The sequence below is a fragment of the Ornithodoros turicata genome, chromosome 7 (assembly GCF_037126465.1).
Source record: "Ornithodoros turicata isolate Travis chromosome 7, ASM3712646v1, whole genome shotgun sequence".
NCBI lineage: Eukaryota > Metazoa > Arthropoda > Arachnida > Ixodida > Argasidae > Ornithodoros > Ornithodoros turicata.
This window is the reverse complement of record NC_088207.1, coordinates 52,786,875-52,808,092: the sequence shown is the minus strand read 5'-3', so window position 1 is coordinate 52,808,092 and position 21,218 is coordinate 52,786,875. Positions and strand designations below refer to the sequence as shown.

The following is a 21,218-nucleotide window of genomic DNA, read 5'->3' as shown; positions in this document are numbered from 1 at the left end:
CACCGTCCACAATGTTGAGACTTCATGCGTCGTTGCTGCAGAATGGGCAATTATGCCATTCGGAATCGAGAAAGTGTTGCTGCTGAATGCTGCAAATTCGATTCATAAAGTTTTATTGATAGCATATAAACATTCAAAATGGGAAGGAACACTGTTATATAGCCTGCACATGGTTTTCTGTAAAAAAAAAAAAAAATACATAGAAAAACGTGCCCAGTGAAAAGTTTCTCAAAGATTCCACACACAGTGGCGACAGGACGTAGCAAAAGGTTTTCAATGCTAATGGCATCATGTATGACCACATACTCAAAATGCATATTTCAGCATTTTCTGTAGAAAAAGATCGATTTAGCCAAAAGCACACTAAACTGAATGTAAAAGCTGTGCATAAAAAACTACATGCATTTTATACATTGTGGCACTGTTCCGCTTCAAAAAGAACAACCTGCATGCGCAGTCTAGTGTTTGCTGCACAAACAAAGTACAAAGTGGTTTACATTATAATAAAAGGCCTAAGGTTACTAGCATAGAATACAAAAACCGATACTGTGTTAACTCGGTACCTCCGAAAGTAGTACTGACACTCCGGCACTGACAAGTGTAGTACTCCAAACAAAAAAAGTACTTAACGCAAGTGTGCCACAAATGAATAGCTCCTGAACACAATATTACAGCGGCCGACCTTGCAATGTGTTGGCACAAAGAACATGAATGTCACAGAAAGACTGTGGTTCACTATTGCCAAGAGCACCAATGTCCACATAGCCGTCTGACTAACTTCCTTACATGGCACGGAAGACCAGGAGAAACACAAAAATCGCCCATTTGTGAAAATAGCTGATGCCACTCCCCCCCCCCCAAAAAAATAGTAAAAATAACAGGCCTGGCTTATAACGAGGTCTTTTATCACTTAAGTAAGCGCTACAATGTCTGTTGCTTGACAGTGCAACACTGTTTGTGAGAGTCGTTAACGTCCATTGTAAGCGAGGTTTAACTCCCATCAAATTTTTTTTGTATTGAAGTCGTTTATGTTTAAAGTAATACTTCAATCAATCTTCTCGCAAGAGATCCTCGAAGCATGCGACTGCATGTAATTGACATTTTTCGGTAGGCAAATGTCAGTTATATGCAATCGCACAATATGCGTGTATATGACTCATTTAAGAAAGGAAAGTTTTTGACAATATTTAAAGACAAAATAAAGAAAAAAACTCTCGTATAACCTCTGGGAGTGCTTTCACAGACACACACACATTTCAAGCTATACAATACAAAGTTCCTCGTGACAAAAAGATACACGCTTTTGCCCGGAACATCAGAAGCGTGGGTACGAACTGGCTCCAGACGGTTTTCCTCACGAATAATTTGTTTCCCCCGTGAGCTTCAAGGCTCAATTACTTCTCGATATGCAATACCTTCTATGAGAGCCTAGCCTTCACGTCGGACACGTTTAAAAAAAATTGTGAAAAAAAATTGTTAAAGAAATTTTTAAAAAAAATTGTAGAAAAAAAAAAAGGATGCCGGGAACCCTAGGCAAGAGGCAAGCAAACGAAAGCACGTAAAAGATGGCCCATCGTTGAAACGCATAACAGTCATTCGATCTGTTGATTAGTTCAAGGTGTCACGAAATGTCTGAGTGTTTTTTTCTTTTCTTTCATCAAAGAAAAAAAAAAGAAAAAAAAGAAAGAGATAAATGTCTTGTGATGATTCAGTTTGTCCTCAGTTGTTCGCTAAGCCCTACTCCTCTGCCTTTGCAGCTTCCTGAAGCGGTTTTTCTTCAGCCTTGGCTTCAGCCGTGACCTGCAAAAAGGCAAATTTGCGTTGTAATGTGACGTGACTCGACCAAGTAGACAGGCTGTGCAACCAGTTGTGTGAGGAAAGACATCGAGATAAAGACGCACACATTAAACGCAGTAAAACAGCAGTCACTGTTAGGAATATCCGTGCCTCTCGACCTTTTGCTCTCAGTCACAGTTCAGACTCATTTTTCCAGCTGCCATTGCCAATTGGAATAATTTAATTTGATTTGATTTATTAATTTACCGAAACAGGCTGTCTAATGTGACACATTGTCCCCTTTTACTGACTTAGTCGGTCGAAGGTTACTAGAGTTGAACTTTTATCGTCTTGTGCTCTATTGTGTTGTTGTGTTGCACTGTGCATTGCCCCACCTTCTTATTATCAGAGCTTGAAATCTTTGGGAAATAATTTTTTTTCTAAATTCAGGGTTAAAATTTGGATAAATAAACCATGTGCTCTAAGTACATGCAAATTCGAGTGAAAAGACTTCCAGTGTGCTAAATTCGGGGAGAAATCTTGGCTCAGTTACTCAAACTGACTGTACTGAGAGGATAGAAAGATAGCAAGCGAGCTGGTGGTATGGAGCTATAATTTAAAAATTTATTTCAAAATTTAAAAATTTAGTGGGGGACAAAAAACTGACACATGTTGGTACAGGTTGACTGTGCTGGTTTGGTTTAAACGGTGATGTAACTGCATTTTTCTGCCAAACAAGTAAGTTAGTGCATTCCTACAGATGCCTCAATGAAGACAATTTGCCGGGTAAAAATCTGGTTTCACCCTAAAGCGGCAACCTTCAATTCGGGGGTGCAAAGAAGTATCCTAAATAAATTAATTAATGAATTAAGTGTTTTCAGAAAGGCTATGCAAGAGCCAAAAGAAAAAGAGCTAGAGAAGTGTGAGTTGCATGAAGATATGTCACTTTTATCCTAACATGTACTTAAGGATCGAATTGAACAATTTATGTCGGTTATATTGAGGAAATCGAAAGAATTAGGCAAAGCGAACACCAGTATTGCCTTTCCCTTCCTTGGTAGTTCACCCATGGGGACGATTGCCGCGACATCTTCCCACACCCTCTGCTGTCTAACCACACAGGTATATTCTGCTTAGCTGCTGATTCATGCAATACAAAAACATATAACACGTAACAAAACAAGGCACATTACAACCAAACAACATGATGCAATGAAACAAAACAATACGTTATCAGTAAGTGGAGCATGTCAACACTATACTGCAATACCATACACAAATGCACATGCACACTGGACAGGACAGGTACAGACTGGGCAGGCACCATTGATATTCATACCACAGATGTTTAAGCCAAATTTTTAGTACACGGTTCTGCGCGTTGCGATTCTGTTGAGATATTTACCAGGCATGACCCGAAGCTAATTGTGAAATACAGTGGGGGAATGCTATGGGAGTCATCAAGATGCTGACACTACCCACTAGCTGCCCTCAAGAAGCATTGCTGGATAGATACGCATACATATTCGCGAAATCAGAGGAGGAATGTAGCAATAAATACTGAACAGGAAGCATAATCTATTTTAAAGAGGTTCATTGCTTAAGGAAGCAATGAAATGCTCCTCCATCAATTTTTGACGTGACCGGGGTTCTTGTGGGGGGGGGGGGGGGATGTGCCCTTCTATTTAATTTTTCGTTTTTGGCTGCGGTGAGTTGCGCAACAAATAACATGATGTCTCGCGAGGGAACCAAGAGCAACGGATGTAGCGCGCGCGCGCGCGACACGTCTCATCCGCACACCCTCCACTCTTTCAAAGGGTGTAATTATCCTTTTTTCACAACGTTTCTGCGCATGCTCTGTGACCCTGACGGCGCAAGAGGGGGTTCCCTACATATTCAGCAAACGGCGCCAAGATGGCGCCGGCTATGTTTTGGCGCGCGCCGAGCGTATTTCGCTGGACAGCCGCTAGGACACGACAGTCGCGATGGGGGTGTCTCGTGACGTAGCCCGGCGCGGCGGAATCGCAGGAGCAGACAAATTTTCTTCCGCGCGTTGGCCTGCTGACGTCACGCGAGGCGATCGGGCCGGGCCGTTGGTTGCGTCCTCCGGCGTTTTTGTAAATTTGATTGCGCCGTGACGATGCACTGCACTGCGACAATGTTGTGCATGGTGGATCCTGATAGACTGCTTGACGACACGTCAAATGGCGCTTCCTTGAAATGAGAGCCGATCTGCCAGACACGACACCGCAGCGGATCGTGTCTCTTCGAAAGTAACGCCGTTTCGTGCATTGAAGATTGCTCGGAAGTTTTTTTTTTTTTTTTTTTAGCTGAATTGCACAGAGGTAAGACACCGTTTGGCAAAAATATTGGGCACAGTCCCCCCTGAAACACCGTTTAGCGCACAAAACAGTATAGCGACCAATTCTAAATGCGATTTCCTTGCTCCTTTAAACCCCACAGAGGCTCACACAAAAATCAATACCTGCCGAAGTTCTAGTGATGCAGCGGATATTGCAAAAATTATGTTAATTGCCGGCTGTCAATTTAAAAAAGAGCAAACTTTACCGTCACGCAAATTTAAACAGGAGCGCGTCCATATATGCGGTATGAAAATGCACTGAATTCAACACGGACTTGTACATGAAACAGATAAGTAGATTCGATTCGATTCGATTCGACAGCGTGGGACGACTATAAACAGACAGCACTAAGGCACAAATAAAAGAGTTGTTGCCGTGCTTTCATGTATCTGGTTGCCAGGAAATCTTGTTTCAGGGCTCATTACTTTGCTCCTATGGCTCTTCCCTTACTTTTCATAAATTGTTCATTAAAAAATTACTTGCATTGCACAACACGGGAGATAAGATATCGTGCTGAGCAATTTGAGCAGCTTTTTGGAGCACAAAGCAAAAGCCAACATAAAACTTTGCGTCTTGAGTGACAGCTGAATCAACTATCATTACAGCCGATATAGCAAGTTAGGGGGGTGTCGCCAAACATTTCGGGAGGCGTTTGAGGCCTGGATATATCACTGCACACAACAATGACAATCTGCTTTAACGTTCCTCTCAGCGCACTCCCGAATTGCTCAGTGTGTCGGCAACGCGGGTGTAGACTTTGCCATTGCGTTTCTATCCACGCAGGGCATCTAAGTTACCTTCCCATAACTTTATAAGAACTGACGTATCCATTTCTTGCCACTTTCGATGCTTGGCTATTGTCACTCATTACAGTCACGATTATTCTTTAACTATGTACACGTACACGCAGGACCGAAGCAAGCAAAGCATAACTAACAAGAGCAATACTGGCGTGCGTAGCAGATGCTGAAGACCTTCGCTCGCGATTACTGAATTTATGATCACTTGTCTTACTCGTCTTTCGTGATACTATGAAACTGGCACTCACTTTCGTATCACCAGAATTAAGCCGACAAAAAAAGAACATTCTGTCGATAAAATTACACAAAGGTTGAGGTTCTGAAAAAGACAAACAACGAGACAAAACAAATATCATGCTAAGCTTGCATGCCTACATGCGAAAGCTTGCTTTCGAGTTTGGAAGCAGGCTCAGAACCAGAATCGCGCCTTACTGGGTCAGTGATCGGCCTGCTTTCCTCGGGGTTGGTTTCGGAGGAAGGCGCCTGTTCGACAGTTTCTACGGGCTTCTCAACTGGAGCAGGAGGCTGCTCTGAAGGAGCAGCTTCAGGAGGAGGAGGGGCAGTGACAAGATCGTCATCACACGGCGATTCATGTGATATGTGTGTTTCTACAACCGGTGCTGCTTCTGCAGCTGCTGGACTCTCAGTGACTGGTGCAGGTGCGGTTTCTTGTGCAACAGGACTCTCGGTTTTTGTTTCGGGGACAGGTGCAGGAACAACTTCTGGTGCAGCGGGGGCTTCGGGCAGTGGTGTGGGAGGAACCTCTTGCGTAACAGAGCTTTCTGTAACTTGTGCTGCTTCGACTGCAATAGGGGTCTCAGTGACTGGTGCAGGTGCAACCTCTGGTGCAACGGGAGGTTCGGGTTTGCTTTCGACTGGTGCAGCAACTGGTGCGGGGGGAGCTTCCGGTGCCTCTTGAACTGGAGATACAGGAGTGACTTCTGGCGTTAGAGCCGGTGGTTCACTAGTGGGGAGCTCAGGCGGCGTTGGCTCAACAGGTGCTGGAACGGTTGTTTCGACAGGGGTAGGTTGCTCACCTGCAGGAGAGGTGGTCTGCTCAGCAACAGGGGCTTCTGTCGCAACAGGTGCCGGCTCTTCTGCAGCTGGAGATGCTACTGGTGCAGCTGCTTCTGTTGTGGGTGCTGATTCTGCAGCTACAGGAGACTGGGGGACTGGAACTTCGGCAGGTTGCTGTGTTACTTCTTTGGGCTGTTCAGGTGTAACTGGTGCAGGAGGTTGTTCAGCAACGGGCGCTGCAGGCTCTGGAAGAGGCACAGGAGATTCCGCGGCAGCTTCAGGAACAGGAGACGGCTCGGCAGCCTTTTCAGGCGCTGGTGCCTCTGCTTCTTTTGCTGGTGCAGGTGTTGCAACTGCAGGTGTTTCCTGCAACTGGATTTCTGCTGCAGGACATTCTTCAACCTTTGGTGCCTCTGGAGCAGCTACTTCTGTAGGAGCTGCTGCTGGTGTACCTTCAGCCTTCGGTTCCTGGACCTTCTCGGCGGGCTGCTCGGGCTTAACTTCGGCTGTGCCATTAGGTATGGGCTTCTCTCCATTCTCTACTATTTTCTCGTCTTTGGGCTTTTCTACATCACCGTTGGCAATCACTTCCTTGGTCTCTGCCTTGTCAGCAGGCTTGTCCACCTGTGGTACCTCTGTTTCCTGTGCAGGAAAAGTAAAATACACATGAAGAAGGCACGATGCACGTATCAAGCAGCATGTCGCGAGAACAATGGTTCACCTAAACCAAGACACTCTACTAGCCCTTTCGTTATTAGCCTATGCGTTGTTTGTCTTTACTGTGTTTGTGTGGCCTTTCTGGTGGTTTTAATACGATAAGTAAGCCATTTTGCCTAACTTTCCGCAATGCCAGCAAAAAGAGCGACAGACATTTATGACATCGGCAAATGGCAGCACTGTAGGCGCAAGAACGGATAAAAACAGCGCACGGACTCCCTCTGGGGGAGTTTACTACTGCGAACTGTGCAAAGAAGCGTGGGCCCACTGCTTATCTCCTGGTAACTTAGCTAATTGTAGACAACAGCAAAAGAACAGTTGCATGTTTAGGTTGCCATTATCGATTCCAAACTGCAGTGTAAGGTAAGCAAAATACCTTAGCCATATCTTAAACACACATAACCGCGATGTGCATCCTGCGTCCCCAAGCAGCACGATGTACTGAAAGTCGAGTGCAATAGGGGTGGACGGTAGGTGTCTTATCAATGTACTTTAGTTGCACGAGCCTGTTCAAGGCCTTCCATCTACCCATCCACCCCTATTGCACTCGACTTTCAGTACATTGTGCTTGGGTCAGTGCGTTTTGGGTATTACGTAGTCGACAGTAAGCAGTTTCTTGCAAAGCAGCGTCGCAAAGGTGCGGACGTGAATTGGAAACCCGCGCGTCCGTCACACAGAGACGCTGACGGTCGGACGCATTGAGACGCAATAGTGCGAACCACGGAGCATTCCAGTACGCTCACCAACGCAACCTTATGGCGTCATATCAGCGTGCGCCTTGTCGCGGCCACCGTCAACAACCAGAAATAACCACTATCACGCGGGTTGCGACTATCCCAACCTCGAAAAAAGAGCGCCCCACACAGCTGGCAAAGAGTCAGCTGTTCGCCACGCAGTTCCTCGGCAAACCACGTGCGCTCGTGTCAAATCATTGGGATCCTGTTTACAAACGGCCGCTTGTATCTTGGCCAGCCGCCAGAGAAGCTGCCCCGCGAACTAATTTGGAACGATGTTACGTTGCAAACCCCTTCGCAGTTTAAAACAATCAGAAAGGGGAAACTGGAAGAAGTTACAGAAACTAGCACTGACGCACTGGCGAAGAATGTGCTGACACCGCGTGTTTTTCGTGGGACGTCGGTTGGGCCATGTACACGTGTATGCTGACAAGTATTGCACGAACGAACCTACTACGCTAATTGGTGGAAGACAAGACAATGAGGACTGTCTGTCTGACCGGTCTTCCGCTCCGATGCCAAGACATATAAGGTGCTTGCTGTTGTCAGGCGCGCCACTCACCAAGCGTAGCCTGCTGACGAGGCTCAGGAAACAGGAGTCTGTAGTGCTACTAAACACTAACGAGACCAGGCAACAACATGGCGGTGGAATTGCCAGGTCACACGCACACGTCTGACCATAGCCTCCTATCGTCTATGGTGTAAGAGGCTATGGTCTGACTGACGCGACAGTGAGTCGTTTTGCTATGGCCGCTCTACAGTTACTACTGGTTACGAGCAGTTTAGCGGCGATGCCAACGTAGTAGTTGCCTTTGGCAAAGCGGGCTGGCCATAACGTTATGGTTGAACTTCAAAAGAGAGAGAATAGATGGCAGAAGCGGATAATGTAGGACCTGACTGATAGCAACCGTCCTCATCTTTTTGAAGGAGCGGTGGAAGTTGTTTATTGTCGTGTACAACTCCGCAAATTGGATAAGATACTACGGACTTGAACTTACAGTACACCATTACGCTGCTTGGATATTTAGACACTCTGCTGTCGATAGACAGTGACACAACTGATGGTCTCTCGCTGTAAGCAGCTCATATGGTTCAGCTGTGGCCTCCATGGGACAAGGCAAAATCCTGCACGTTACCTCTACGACAGGGTAAGGGTTCACGTTAAAGTGTGCACTGTGAGTAAACGAGTCGCCTGTACTTGCACACTGTTGCACCTTGTAGCCTCGGTCCGTTCCCCATATTCTGTAGATCTTGAATTATGAAAGCTAAGTAACTTCGTAACCCTAGCAGAAATATACCTCCTCCCTGATAAGAAGAGACTATTTGGGTTCAGAGCTAAGACGGGAGAACGGAGGTCAAGGGCCATTGCGTGGTATTGAACTCCATGCCAGTCGACCCCCGGTCCTGCCGTTACTATTTATAGACATCCCGTTGACGCGTGCCCATCTGGACAGCGTTGCACCGCTCTCAGCGTGATGCCAGCCAGGCTGTGACTCGTCGCATTCCTCCTGACGGTGCGTCACTTGGTGTTGCTTTCCATTGCAGTCACGCAAGGAAAAGATTCTGCCCAAATTATGCCCATGAGCGGCACTGAAAAAAGGTATGCGCACTCATGGCTGAGTGGAATCTTGAAGAGGTTCCAAAGGAGCGAACTTGGACTGCTGGGGTTCCATCTGCCTACGCAGCCCGCCAGTGGGTAGACGAAACGGAGGACTGGAAGGTTCTATGAGAATCGATTGAAGCCGCGATCAAGCTGGACGAGTAACTACACTCAGAGACAACAAAAGGGTTGCGGTCGCAGATGTACTATATCTCCGCCAGTCGAGCATGGAGCCCACACATTGAGAGTGGTGCGTACAAGAAGATGGCGGACGCCAGGCAGACGAGAATCCCATTCACTGAACGTCTCGCTAAAACGAATAAGCTACGCGTTTACTATTAAAGCGTGCAAATGTGCTCTCAGTACGTAGCCTGCGACGTGGCTTTAGTGGTGTGTGATGAAACTGCTTGCCGTAGTCGGCCACGCCCAAGCGGGCAACGTCACGACTATCGCGGGGGGGATAGTACGTCCTGGGCCGACTTCACGGGGAACTGTGCCGATATTAGTCTTAAAGCGTCCGAGGAAGACCCAGGGAAAACACACAGACCGCACTACGTTGCCACTCGGGTGCCTCAGGCGGCCCAGAAGCCAATCACGCAGATGACGTATTTTAAACGTGTGGATCGAGATGACCTTCCGCGTTAACTTGCCTTGAAGTACACATAACGATGAGTTCTCTTCCCTTCTCGCATTCATGCCTTATATTTTATCTAGATCTAACGAGGCAATACCAGAAAACAACTTGGTAGTACACAACGAGCGACTGGACCGGCGCTGAGACACTCCACAAGGGAGCTTACCAGAGGAGTTTTGCCGCGGCTGTCGGAGCGACGGTACTGTCAACGCAGAATCACAAACGAGTCCCTTCATACCAGTAGCGTCATTCCGTGCGCTAGGAAGCAGCAAATACTTCAGCCAAGGTCCAAAGGGAGGAAGCTCCCTTGGCAACGAAACCCCACGTCCGACAGTGTGGCGCATGGTACGCTACTTCGACGACCCACTTGGCACCGCTTCCTGATATTTAAACTCAGGTATCAAAAGCCCTTGAGAGAGTGCTCGAAATTCGTCTGTCCAGGTGGGAAATAAATAGCATAAAATGTCTTTTCCCGTGCCAAGCTCAACAAGGCAGGACGTTGGGACACGAAGTTAAAAAAAAGAGAAAGAAAAAAAGTACTGGCGACAGTTAATGGGGCTGTTTACAGCGTCACTATGAAAGGGGGAGCGTTCTAGTCATAGGCTGTGGCAACCCAAGCAGCGCAATGTACTGAAAGTCAGTGCATAGGGGTGGGCGAGTAAATAAAGTTTTTCTCCTTTTTTTTCTTTTTGGGCAGGTCTGAGAAATTTATTTATAATAAATGAAGCGACATAAAGGACAGCCACTCTCATGGGCTTGAACTTTCAGTACACTGTTTGAGAAAGGACTGCGACATAGTGGAGTGAAAACAAACGATTTAAAAAAAGCCTTGAATACGTGCAAATCAACATGATCATTGTAGTTCTCGGTGAGAGAGAGAGAAACGAAAAGGACTGATTATATTGATTGCATGCTGCAGCACTAATAAATAACAAAACTGGACAGGAAAGACACTTGAAGACAATTGGTGGTGTAAAGGACACACTGAACAAAGGTTGATATAAAATGTGATTTTGTGACGATATCCGCTGCACGTATTGCGCATATGAAATGAAATCTAAACTTATATGACAAACGAGATAATATATAGCAAAAATGGTCAATAAATTAAACAAGAAAATTTATATGGATGTTCCACGTATTTTTTAAGCGATTAGCCAGTCCTCAAATTAAGGTTAAATCATTCAAAACGACGAAGACGACGATGATGATATTGATTGATGAAAAGAAGAGCGCGATATTTTGAAAATTCAAATCGTTGAAGAGCGAGAAAAGCATCACCTACCATGTTCAAAGGTAAACGTTCCCAAAAGCGACAAACCCTCGAGGAAAACGTTCGAAAATGAAACGGTTCGATATGGGGATCCGATAATGCTCAGCTCCTTTCTTTTCAATCCCAGATCGGCGAACGCACAAAAGTAATCGTCGCACGCTGCGGGGCTACAGTTCGTACAATACTAGCCACGCACGAGACCCGTTTGCTTTTAAGCAAGCAGACGAGCAGTCGGCGGCACACACCCGCTAGACAGCCAATGACAGGAAGCCGGCCGAGTGACGTCACGCACTAGACGCGTGACAGAGCTCCCCCTTTCCCACCCCACCCTTCATTCCAGACATACTGAACAGCGCAAAAACGCAAGTACAAAAAAAAATGTAGTTCAGCAATAAGTGCCTTCCCTGCCCAAGTTGAAGGAGGGGAAACTACAGGATATGAAAAACCTTCACCCATATCGGTTAAATTTAGTACAGTCAAACCAGGAGGAGGGGGGTGAGGGGTGGGGTGATAAAGAATGGGATAGAAAACAGCGGTCCACGGGGGCCATATGCGTCCTGCCCGCATCCACAGTTTGGCACCCCTCGTCGTGAAGTTAGCAGACGATCGTCTGCAACAACGTTTCGGTCGTCGGCCTCGTGGTCTATTCGGCCGCTTTTGGTGTAGATAATGGTCGGCTATTTCTAGTTTCGGCGTACGGGTTGAAAGAGCACATGCCGCCAAATCCTGTGAGATACTAGCGCACTGGCGTTGCTGGAGAACTCGTATTTTACAGAATCGCAATTCGTATCATGGAATACTTTGTTGGACGGAAATACGAAACCGGTGTGCATTATCACCTTCAAGATAAGTCAGTCTGTCCGATTAAATTCAACTTAGTCGAGTATAATACTCGTACTTTTCACTTTTCCCCCTTATAAAAAATTTTAACTGGCTTTTCTTCCCTTACCGCGCACATATTCACAATAATTTCAAGGTAGCGCTTTTCACTGACCGCCCCCTCAGCGATAATGACGCAAAGCACCTCATGAAATGCGTCACTGCGAGCGCGTCCCACTGTCTGCTGGATTATCGCGTGCATCCTGTCATATAGCTGGTGTAACAAAAAATGCCACAATGTTGCTCTGCTCACAATGGACGACGACGGTCGTGCGGTGACTATAGCAGGCGGGACGCCCCCTAAAAACAATGAACAGAACGAACAGAAACAGCGATCACAAAACGCAGGAAGAAAGAAAGGCCAAAGCGCAAATCACGCGTTGAAAACTGTCCCAGCGGTGAGCCCGTCAATCAAGTGAAACTTTGAATGACGTAACAGGCACATGGTCGAAAAGGGCACAGCTCCGCTACGCAGTTAGGATAATGAAGTAAACAGCGGCCCGCCCGTCGGTTGCTGCGCATGGGGTGCTGCCGATGGCGGCGACGGATGGCGGGAATGTGGTGCAACACCAAACACAAGCCGTTACTTTTAGGGCGAACGAGTCAACATAGTTCTAAGTCGCGCGTACTGTGGAAGACACTGATGGGTGTGCGTCCTGGGCATGCGCAGTAACGTTACCCTATTTATTTAGGCCACAAAGAGCTTGGGTACCCTATCGTAGAACTTCCTAATATGCGAAAGTTGCTGCGATAAGGCGGGTTCCTTCAGAACTTTAAAAAAAAAAAAACACCTGGAGTTAACACATTTTGTGACATTGTCTTTGAAATGAGGCACACGTCCGGGAGGAGTTATCAGAAAGGAACTGTTACTTATAATAGTCCATATAGTCACTATGGGCCCGTGCCTGCAAGATGTTTATTCGCTCAACTTTAACGTGAAGTAGGAATATCGCAAACAATTAACTGATGGCAAGTGCAATCCAGTCAGAGAGGTTCACCAATGCAAAGCAAACCACGAAGCGCAAAGACAGGAGGTTTAAATTATTCATTTTTGTTCAATTATCTTGCTGGTAAACAAAATATGCTGGATTGTTCGTGTCATAGTCACCGCTCACGTCACACTCGTACTGAGTACGTCACTTTCCCTTTCTCTAACCCCTCCAGATGACACTGCCCTCCTCTCTCAGGGCACGATGAGTAGATGACGTCAGAAGGGACGGAATTGCGTCACAGGAACAAAAACTCGCTAGGAAACGCTGGTGTCGGACCGTACCAGTACATAATTCCGTACAAAAAGGTGAGAAACCGCAAAATAAAGAAATTGTTATATATTTTTATAGAACGTCCTTATGTTTATTTGCACCGTCTCCGCGCAAAGGCAACGCAACGCCCTGGGCAAACGTCTCAAGGATGTCAGATGGCCATTTCAACAACCATCCACAAGCCTATGTGCTCGTAGAGTACATGCGAGAACAAGACGTCTCAGAAGCAACCAGGAAATCCTCGTGCACTGCACACAATGGTTGAATAGGAGATGCGCGGTGCGAAATACGACCACACCTGGAGCTCCGAATGGCATTCGTCGCGTTCTCATATGCGGCAGTGAATGCAGACAACAAGGTTGCCAGTCGATCTCCTCGACGTGTTTCACGAGCGGTCATGTGGCAGGCTCGTTTTCCCATGCCTATAGCAAATGCGAAGTATAACATGGCGGGTGCCAGGCAGAGAAACTGCTATGGGTAGCTGTTACTACTACACCTGCAATAACACATTCTGCGTCTGTTCACAAGCATAAAACGAAAGAAAGAAGTTGCGTCTTTTTTACATCTTATATTTTGCATGTTTTAATTTACGTGTATATAGTCAGTCTCTAGCCATCGTCCTATAGTCATTGTCGAAGTATATAGACATAGGGAATATAAATTCACGCAAGAAGAGCGACTGGCTTTACTGAAAAAACTGTGAACTAGTCTTTCACAAAAAGTGAAGGAAGTTAGACGTCACACGTAGCGACCTTGCCGTCTAAACTTAGAACACTGCTCTATACCTTGAAAAGCACAGTTCGCGATGAGAGCCAAACGAAACATGTCGTCCGTCTGCGACGTGGGTTTGACGCATTCTTGGAGCCACTCTCATCGAGAACTTCCCACGCTCAATGAACTCATTGTCGTGCGTTAAAGTGGCTCGATTTAGCTGCACACGCACTGCACGGCATGCCATCGACTTGCTCCTCGAAGGAGGTCCCGCCGCTGAACGCCTCTGTAGTGCAAGGAAGCCCAACTTTACTTTCGTCTTGCGTAGTTAGAGATGCGAAGCCCAGGAAGAAAAAAAAAACTTAAATTTTTTAGGAAAAATGTTTGTTTTTTTCCTCGTCTCCGGAAAAATAGTCCAAAATTTCCAGTCGACAAGATTCAAAAATTTCGTGCCTTTGATGCGTTCCAACCTGCCAACAACCACCAACTTAGAGCTCCGTCTGGTCGCTCCTAGTGATCGCCATCGCGTTTACATAATGTCGGGGTTCTGGTCGGAGTGGACGGGTTGTTGTAATTCCCTATCGCTGAGTAAATAGCAGTCTCATGGGATGCTCTGCGCAGTATTTATGCCTAGAGGATGAACCCTACTAAAGCTGATAGCTTCATTGTATGCTGTGGTTTGGCCGGCAATGCTTCGACTCAGCAGTATAACCACGTCTGTTTCCATTCTTTCAAATTTTTCGGGAAAAAAACAAAAAAAAAACGTTTCTTTTGTTTGTTTTTTGCGAGTCAAAATTTCCGGAAATTTTGCATCTCTAAGCGTGGTAGCAAAGAGGGAAAACTCCGCAGACACTGATGCTAGCTTTCATGTGGTAGACCACGCGAAAGCCATAGTACCGTAAATAAATGTAGAACGCTTCAGTGTCTACATGGTAAACAAACCTTAGCATGGGCACACAAGTAAACAGCACAACGAGGTGCTGTTTTCTGGGTGCCCACGCTCAGGTTTGTTTACCATTGAGTCCACCCACCGGCTAGCCTGTATTTGCGTTATATTTCAGTGTCTACTGTTTCTTTTCTTTTCTTTTTTTAGCGTTGTTTCGTCTAGCTCCGACCATTTTCCACACGAGACCTCGCTACCTGGCGAATGAACAAGCCTCCTTGCGAACCCCCCAAGACTACATATATTTTGGAAAAGAGAGGGCGTGCACTTTAATCGATGCTAATCGTACAATTTCCTTAGTGCTGTATGCATGCATACGCTGTTCTATGCTGGGCCATCCGGCATACCGCATAAGAAACGCTTTCAGACACGAATCGAGCGGCAACACCCGTGTTACTAGACACGGAGAATACTAAAGAGGTCCCCCACCTCCACTCCCCGTCAAAAATAACGGGACTTCCGCCCGCCGCCAAAGCATCTGGCAACACTGGCGCCGGCGACTAAGCAACGGGAGGAAATAATAAAATAAAAGACGAACATGGTTAGTGATACACTAGAGTGGGGGGTTGAGGTACGGTGACCAACCCGCTGTGGTATTCGAAATCATTCGTCCTGTTTTGGACGGTCCCCAGACAGACGGGGGACGACTCGGGGAAACACTTTCGGAGGGCAGACGGCAGAAATAAGAGAGAAAGAGGAATGAGGGAGAGAGAGTATAGTATAGGCACATATTCAGGCTTTAGAACTGTGTGAAAGTTGCGGGGTGGGCGGAAAGGGCAGCGCTTTCCTGCCGTTATTCTGGAAGGTCGTCACAGCGTCACGCTTTTATGGTTTACGCGTTTATGCAGACAAAAAAATAAAAATAATGATAATAAGGGAGAGAGGAATATAGAGTTCGATGACCGTGTGCTTATATCAATACCATATGATCATTCTCCGGCTGGAGGATGAGCGAAATGGCCCTTCCCTGCGACGGGGTGGGTTGTCATTGGGGTTCCGAATTTTTGGCAGTCTGATATGGAACATCGTAGTGGATGAGGCAATTAAACATAGAAGGACAAACACAACACGAGTGTCACAGTTGCGTGCTTCAATTGAAACATGGCAGCTGAGTTAAAGACCAGGCACCAGCACACACCAGGGCACCATGCAGAGATACTACTACGTTGAAGAGAGGGCAACTAGCATGGTGTAACTGGTAGCATATCTGTGACCGACAATCAGAGGGTACGGGGTCGAATCCCACTGATCCCGAATTCCACGAATCCCACTGAGAAAATGAGTGTGTCAGGGGCAGGACATCTCGTTTCTCTCTCGTGTGTTTCTTTTTCTTTTTTTTTCACAGCGTACTTCATAAGAACGTATCCTTGCATGAGTTCCACTCCGGCCTTTCATGGCCAACATCGAGATAAAGCTCAATCGGTGTTTACAAGTGCTTATCCACTGCACGAGGTTACTAGCTGTCACGCGCTCTGTGTCACTGAACAATTAACAATGTGCGGAGGCAGCTCTCGTGACGATCTGAATGAATCGACAAGCACGAGGTATTCTCGGGAAAGGATTGAATTACGCGTTCATCAAGGTGGCGCAATAAAGTGAGAGGAGGTTGCTTTGAAAGGTTGTAGCGAAGCCTGCTGCTTTTTCATTTTTTTTTTTTCGTTAAGGAACTGATAGTTAATACACCTCATTTATTTCTTCAGGAGCTCCCAATACGAGACCGACGTGGAAGGCCGTAGCAAGGGGGAGAAAACTGGTTAACGTGCCATTAATCAAAAACCGCCCACCACACCACAGGTAGTAAAGCACCACACTGTGAACGGCACTGAGGTGGCTTACGGATGTTAAAAGTTGTCCTTCGGGCTCGCTATTGTTAAAAAGAGAGAGATATATATACGCATAATAATATTACCGACCTGTCGTACTGATCCAACATTCATATTGTTTTTAGACACTGTGCATTCGAGCAACACGTTAAAACAACATGCATCGTTTGCTTCGCAATAAGCATTGCAGAAATATTAGCACTCTACAGCTTGGGACAAAAGTTTACGGAACACGACACTGGCGTATTTCTTCATCGCAGCGGCTTCCTGCTACCCGTGAGGAAGAGATCGAGTAAGAAATGGGTGACCGGCAATTCAGACCATCTCTCAGTATGTGTGGTAACTCCTGTATGCTTCTAGGGTGTCGCTCTAATGAAGAAAAGCGACACTTGGGTGTTCCGTGAACTTTTGTCCCAAGCTGTACCAGCTGCTCCGAGGCTGACGGCCGTTATCTGAATGGGATGTGTAGCGCAGAGAATTGGAAGCGATACAACAGAACAGGCCTACAACTTGATTATTCGTGGTAGTAGATAGAAGGCCACACAGCCAAAAATACTCGAGGATGGGAGACAACCTCGCAGGCCTCTCGTCAAGAGCACGATAAGCCAGGCACTCATGACGGTTATACATTTGGGAAAGGGGGGTGAATGAGGCGAGAGCTTTTAGCTGGCGGGATGAAAGCCAGAGGACTCTATCAAATCGACCAGATATTTCGAGATGCGGACAATAATTGGATTTCTCTATAGACTTATTGCAGGTGGAAGGATAATTCGGTGGAACTTTTCATTCGGTACAAAAAGAAATGGTTAGTAGAACGGGTCAGTGCACATATTTCTCTATTTCTCGTTATTAGTTGTCCTCCTCCGTGTTCTCCTGAAACTGTTCCAGAACAGTTCCAGAGCAGTTCCAGAAACAGTTCCTCACTGTTCTTCTGGACCAGTTCCGGACCAGTTCCAAAAGAACACGGAGGAACTGTTTCTGGAACTGTTGCGGAACTGTTGCGGAACCGTTGCGGAACCGTTGCGGAACCGTTGCGGAACCGTTGCGGAACCGTTGCGGAACCGTTGCGGAACCCTTGCGGTACCCTTGCCGAACCCTTGCCGAACCCTTGCGGAACCCTTGTGGAACCGTTGTGGAAACGGTGTTGAACCGCTTTAGAACCGTTGTGGAACCGTTGTGGAACCGTTGTGGAACCGTTGTGGAACCGTTGTGGAACCGTTGTGGAACTGTTGTGGAACTGTTGTGGAACTGTTGTGGAACTGTTGTGGAACTGTTGTGGAACTGTTGTGGAACTGTTGTGGAACTCTTGCCCGGTTGAGGGGGGGGGGGGTTGAATCAAGCGTCCGAGGCCGATTTCGAAGGGAATTGCAAACAAAACCCAAGGAGAAACATCCACACTGCGACCCCTGTCACCACCCTTCCACATAGGCGCATCTAATTGGAACACATATATACTAAAAAACAAAAGGTGACATATGAGCCTAACTGGAATTACAGGGAATACGCACAGCCTCAAACGAAAATGCGTTTAATTTGTAAAGAAACGATATCGTCCCCTATTGCCAACTTAGGTGCGCGAGATGTGGGCGAGACCGATCATTTGGAATAGATGTGACGCATTCCAACAAGTGCGTAAAACAAGGACGGGAAAGAAAAGAGAAAAAAAAATGCGCGGAGACCTGGATCTGTCAACCATTTGCGCAAGAGAAACTCCACAGGTGCACGGAAAACTACGCCGTCTTCCCCCATTCGCATCTTACGTTGACGCTCTTTCCTCGAGTATTTACCGTCCCTTGCAGCGATGTATTTGCACGATTTCGCAAGCACTGCAGCTCAGTCAATATCATCTATCCTGCATTCCCAGGAGGCGTCGTGTCAAAACACCTCGTGATAGAGAAAAAGAAAGAAGTAGAGAAAAGAAAATGGAGGCTGGGCCGCGCCGGTGCAGGTAGCTGCTCCGGAACACTTGATGCGTGCTAAACCAAGACGCTAATGTGCCTAATGCGCCTATGTCTCAGAATGAGCACCAGGGCGCAAATAAGCGCATGTTGGCTTTACAGATTTGGCCAGCCCCGCAACACACCAGCTCCCGTGGCATATTGGTGAGGGTGCCCGCTTTCCACGCCGAGACTGGGAGGTGACGCGGGTTCGCACCGGCTGTGCTGCCTGTGATTTTCCTTGGGTTTTCCGGCAGACTTTCCAGACGCATATCGGCACTGTTCCCCTTGAAGTCGGCCCAAGACTAATACTAACCCCCCCTGACCCCCCGCTCCTTTTTGCTGTCCTCTCTCCATCTCTCCACATCCGTACGCCGCTCATAGCCACAGTTGCTTCGCGGCGCTAAAACGGAATTAAAAAGTCTCCCCCCTCCACAACAACAACAAAAAAACAACAACAACAAAAAACCTTCTCCAGGTTAAGTGAGCACGGTTCAGCATGTCCAGGTAATTCTACACCAGAGACGATCGGCAAGACATGAACCGCCTACAATTCGGTGCTTTACGCCGTGAGACAACCGTTATCACAAGCGACCCCACAGTGTGGTCTGTGGATTAATTTTGCCCACCTGAGGGTTTACTTTAACGTGCGCCCAAATCTCGACACACGGCGCACCATGGCGTGTCTGAGCAACTTGTACCCTTCCACCAAGCTGCCACCGTCCTCGGCCGGGTTTGAACTCTTGTCTTGAACGATCTTGGAATCAGCAGGCGGGAACCCACCGAGGCCGGCCCTGCGTTCCACGAGTCTGACAATTATGCGTACCAGCGACTCCTTGTCTTGTACAGGAATGCTGCTCCTCGCGGAATGTTAAGCCCCAGACGACAAATCAGATTCTAATGACTGTGGCATCTGCGAGGGGTGAGACGACAGGTGAAATTGGAGTCGATTCGTATACAAAGGACGAGCATTGCGTTTCTTCGCTTTGTAACGCGTGGTCATAGTAAGCCGGTCCCGTAACTGAGCTTGACATGCACTTTGCGTGGGATCTCGTGAAGTAAGGATATTTTCCAGTGCGGGTCTCGCTCTGCCTGGTACGCCTGCTGGTTCCCATGGATGATGCCACTATCCGTGTATTCACACGAGCCACATCCTCACGGAATATTCTAGTGGAAGAAAAAGCGAAAACACTGCTCACAGAGCCGAAGTTCCGTCTCGTGTTATGTTGCGCATTCACACGGTGCGGAATATTGGGAGTGGAGTAGTGCGCATTTAGCAGACGACACTTAGCAGACGACACCGTCAGCGTGTTTTCCTGTCGTCTGCTACGCTGTGGCTGTGCTACGCTATCTTGTGGTTGTGTAGCAGGATATTCCCCACGGTTAGCAAGAAGACTCGACGTTGAGCGCTTCTGCTCACGTGACAGCAGAAAGCTATGACGCTTTCCGCATCTTCCGCTTCTGGGGGAATGTCGCTAGTGTGAATAACACGGTATGTCCCGAGGTGCGCTAGAGCCTCGTGATGTTGGGAAATAGTCCGATTAAAATAACGAACGAAACCTTCTATTTCGAGGATTTGACGTTGAAGACAACAAAAAAAAAAAAAAAAATCAAGAACTTGGTCTAGATCCAGCGAAATGTCAACAGCGCAGCATTCATGGGGCTAGATTAAGATATGACGACATTACTGTAGCGGCCATTTTTATTACGTGGAAAACATTTCGGCGTCTTTCGGCAGAACAGCCTCGAAAAGTTCGGCTTTTGACGCATATCACTCGAGAGATCGATTTTAGGTTGAAGTGCACATAAATCACTCGAGCAGTGGCGACGTGTGATATAGTCGGGATACTGCAAAGAGTAATTCAATATCAGGTGGAGTTCTGAATAAATGTGTAGAAAGGATGGGACTGTGTGCGTGTGATTACTGTTATGAGTATTTAGTGATTCAGCATTGTTACTGCCGCCTTATGGAAAATATTTTCGGCAATGTACTAAAGCTACTTGCATACTATTGACTGAAAATGTTCAGTGATAGTGAATAATAAAAAATAAACATATCAGTGAGTATATCAGAAATTGCAAAATGACACTGACGTACTAGTATAGCAAAGGACAAATTGGCTTACTTTGGCTATGGCTGCGGCTGCTTCGCCGGTGGGCGTAATAGTCCCTGCCGTTTCACCATTTGTCTGCGTCTCACGCTTACTCTTGCGCCGCTTCACCTTTTCTTTCGGTGCCGGCGTGATATCCGCCGACTTCTGCTTGCTTAACTTCAACCCCATCACCTCCCTGAAATGAAGAAATAACAAGTTACAGTCACTCACCGGATGTACTAGGTACGAATATTTATTTATCTATTTCATTCGCCCTCAGAGCAACAGAAGGCTGGGACATTGCAGAGGAGTGTAAGCATTCAGACTCTGAATAATTTGAAAGATAAAAAAAAGAAAAAAGAAGAAGAACGCAGAGGATTTCGCATTACCCGTGTGCCAATTGCCATACTGTGTTTTTTTTCTTCTTTCTTTCCTGGGAATAGCAAGCCGCCGTAGCGCAGGCTAACCTTTCCCTCCTATTTTTTTTTATATATAATAAACATATTCCCCCCGCATACTGCGTTGCGTACTGAAAACAGTCAAAACACTCAAAAAAGTGTGTAATCTACAATTAGGGTTTCCGGTGTTTATAATTTTTGAGACCTCCCGAAACGAGGCAAAAATGAACGCCAAACCAAATTACAGTAGTCAAATAT

General features: G+C 46.8%; 1 protein-coding gene across 1 annotated transcript in view; it reads right to left on the bottom strand.

Moving 5' to 3' along the window:
• Positions 1-96: 96 nt before the first annotated feature.
• Positions 97-21,218, bottom strand: part of LOC135401530 (fibrous sheath CABYR-binding protein-like) — a 73,559-nt gene continuing 52,437 nt past the window's right edge. The window contains exons 2-4 of the mRNA XM_064633991.1: positions 20,596-20,758; positions 5,372-6,598; positions 97-1,800 (exon numbers count right to left, since the gene is read on the bottom strand). Of these exons, the coding sequence (XP_064490061.1) occupies positions 1,738-1,800; positions 5,372-6,598; positions 20,596-20,751 (1,446 nt within the window). The 5' untranslated portion in view covers positions 20,752-20,758 and the 3' untranslated portion in view covers positions 97-1,737. The remainder of the gene's footprint in view (positions 1,801-5,371; positions 6,599-20,595; positions 20,759-21,218) is intronic.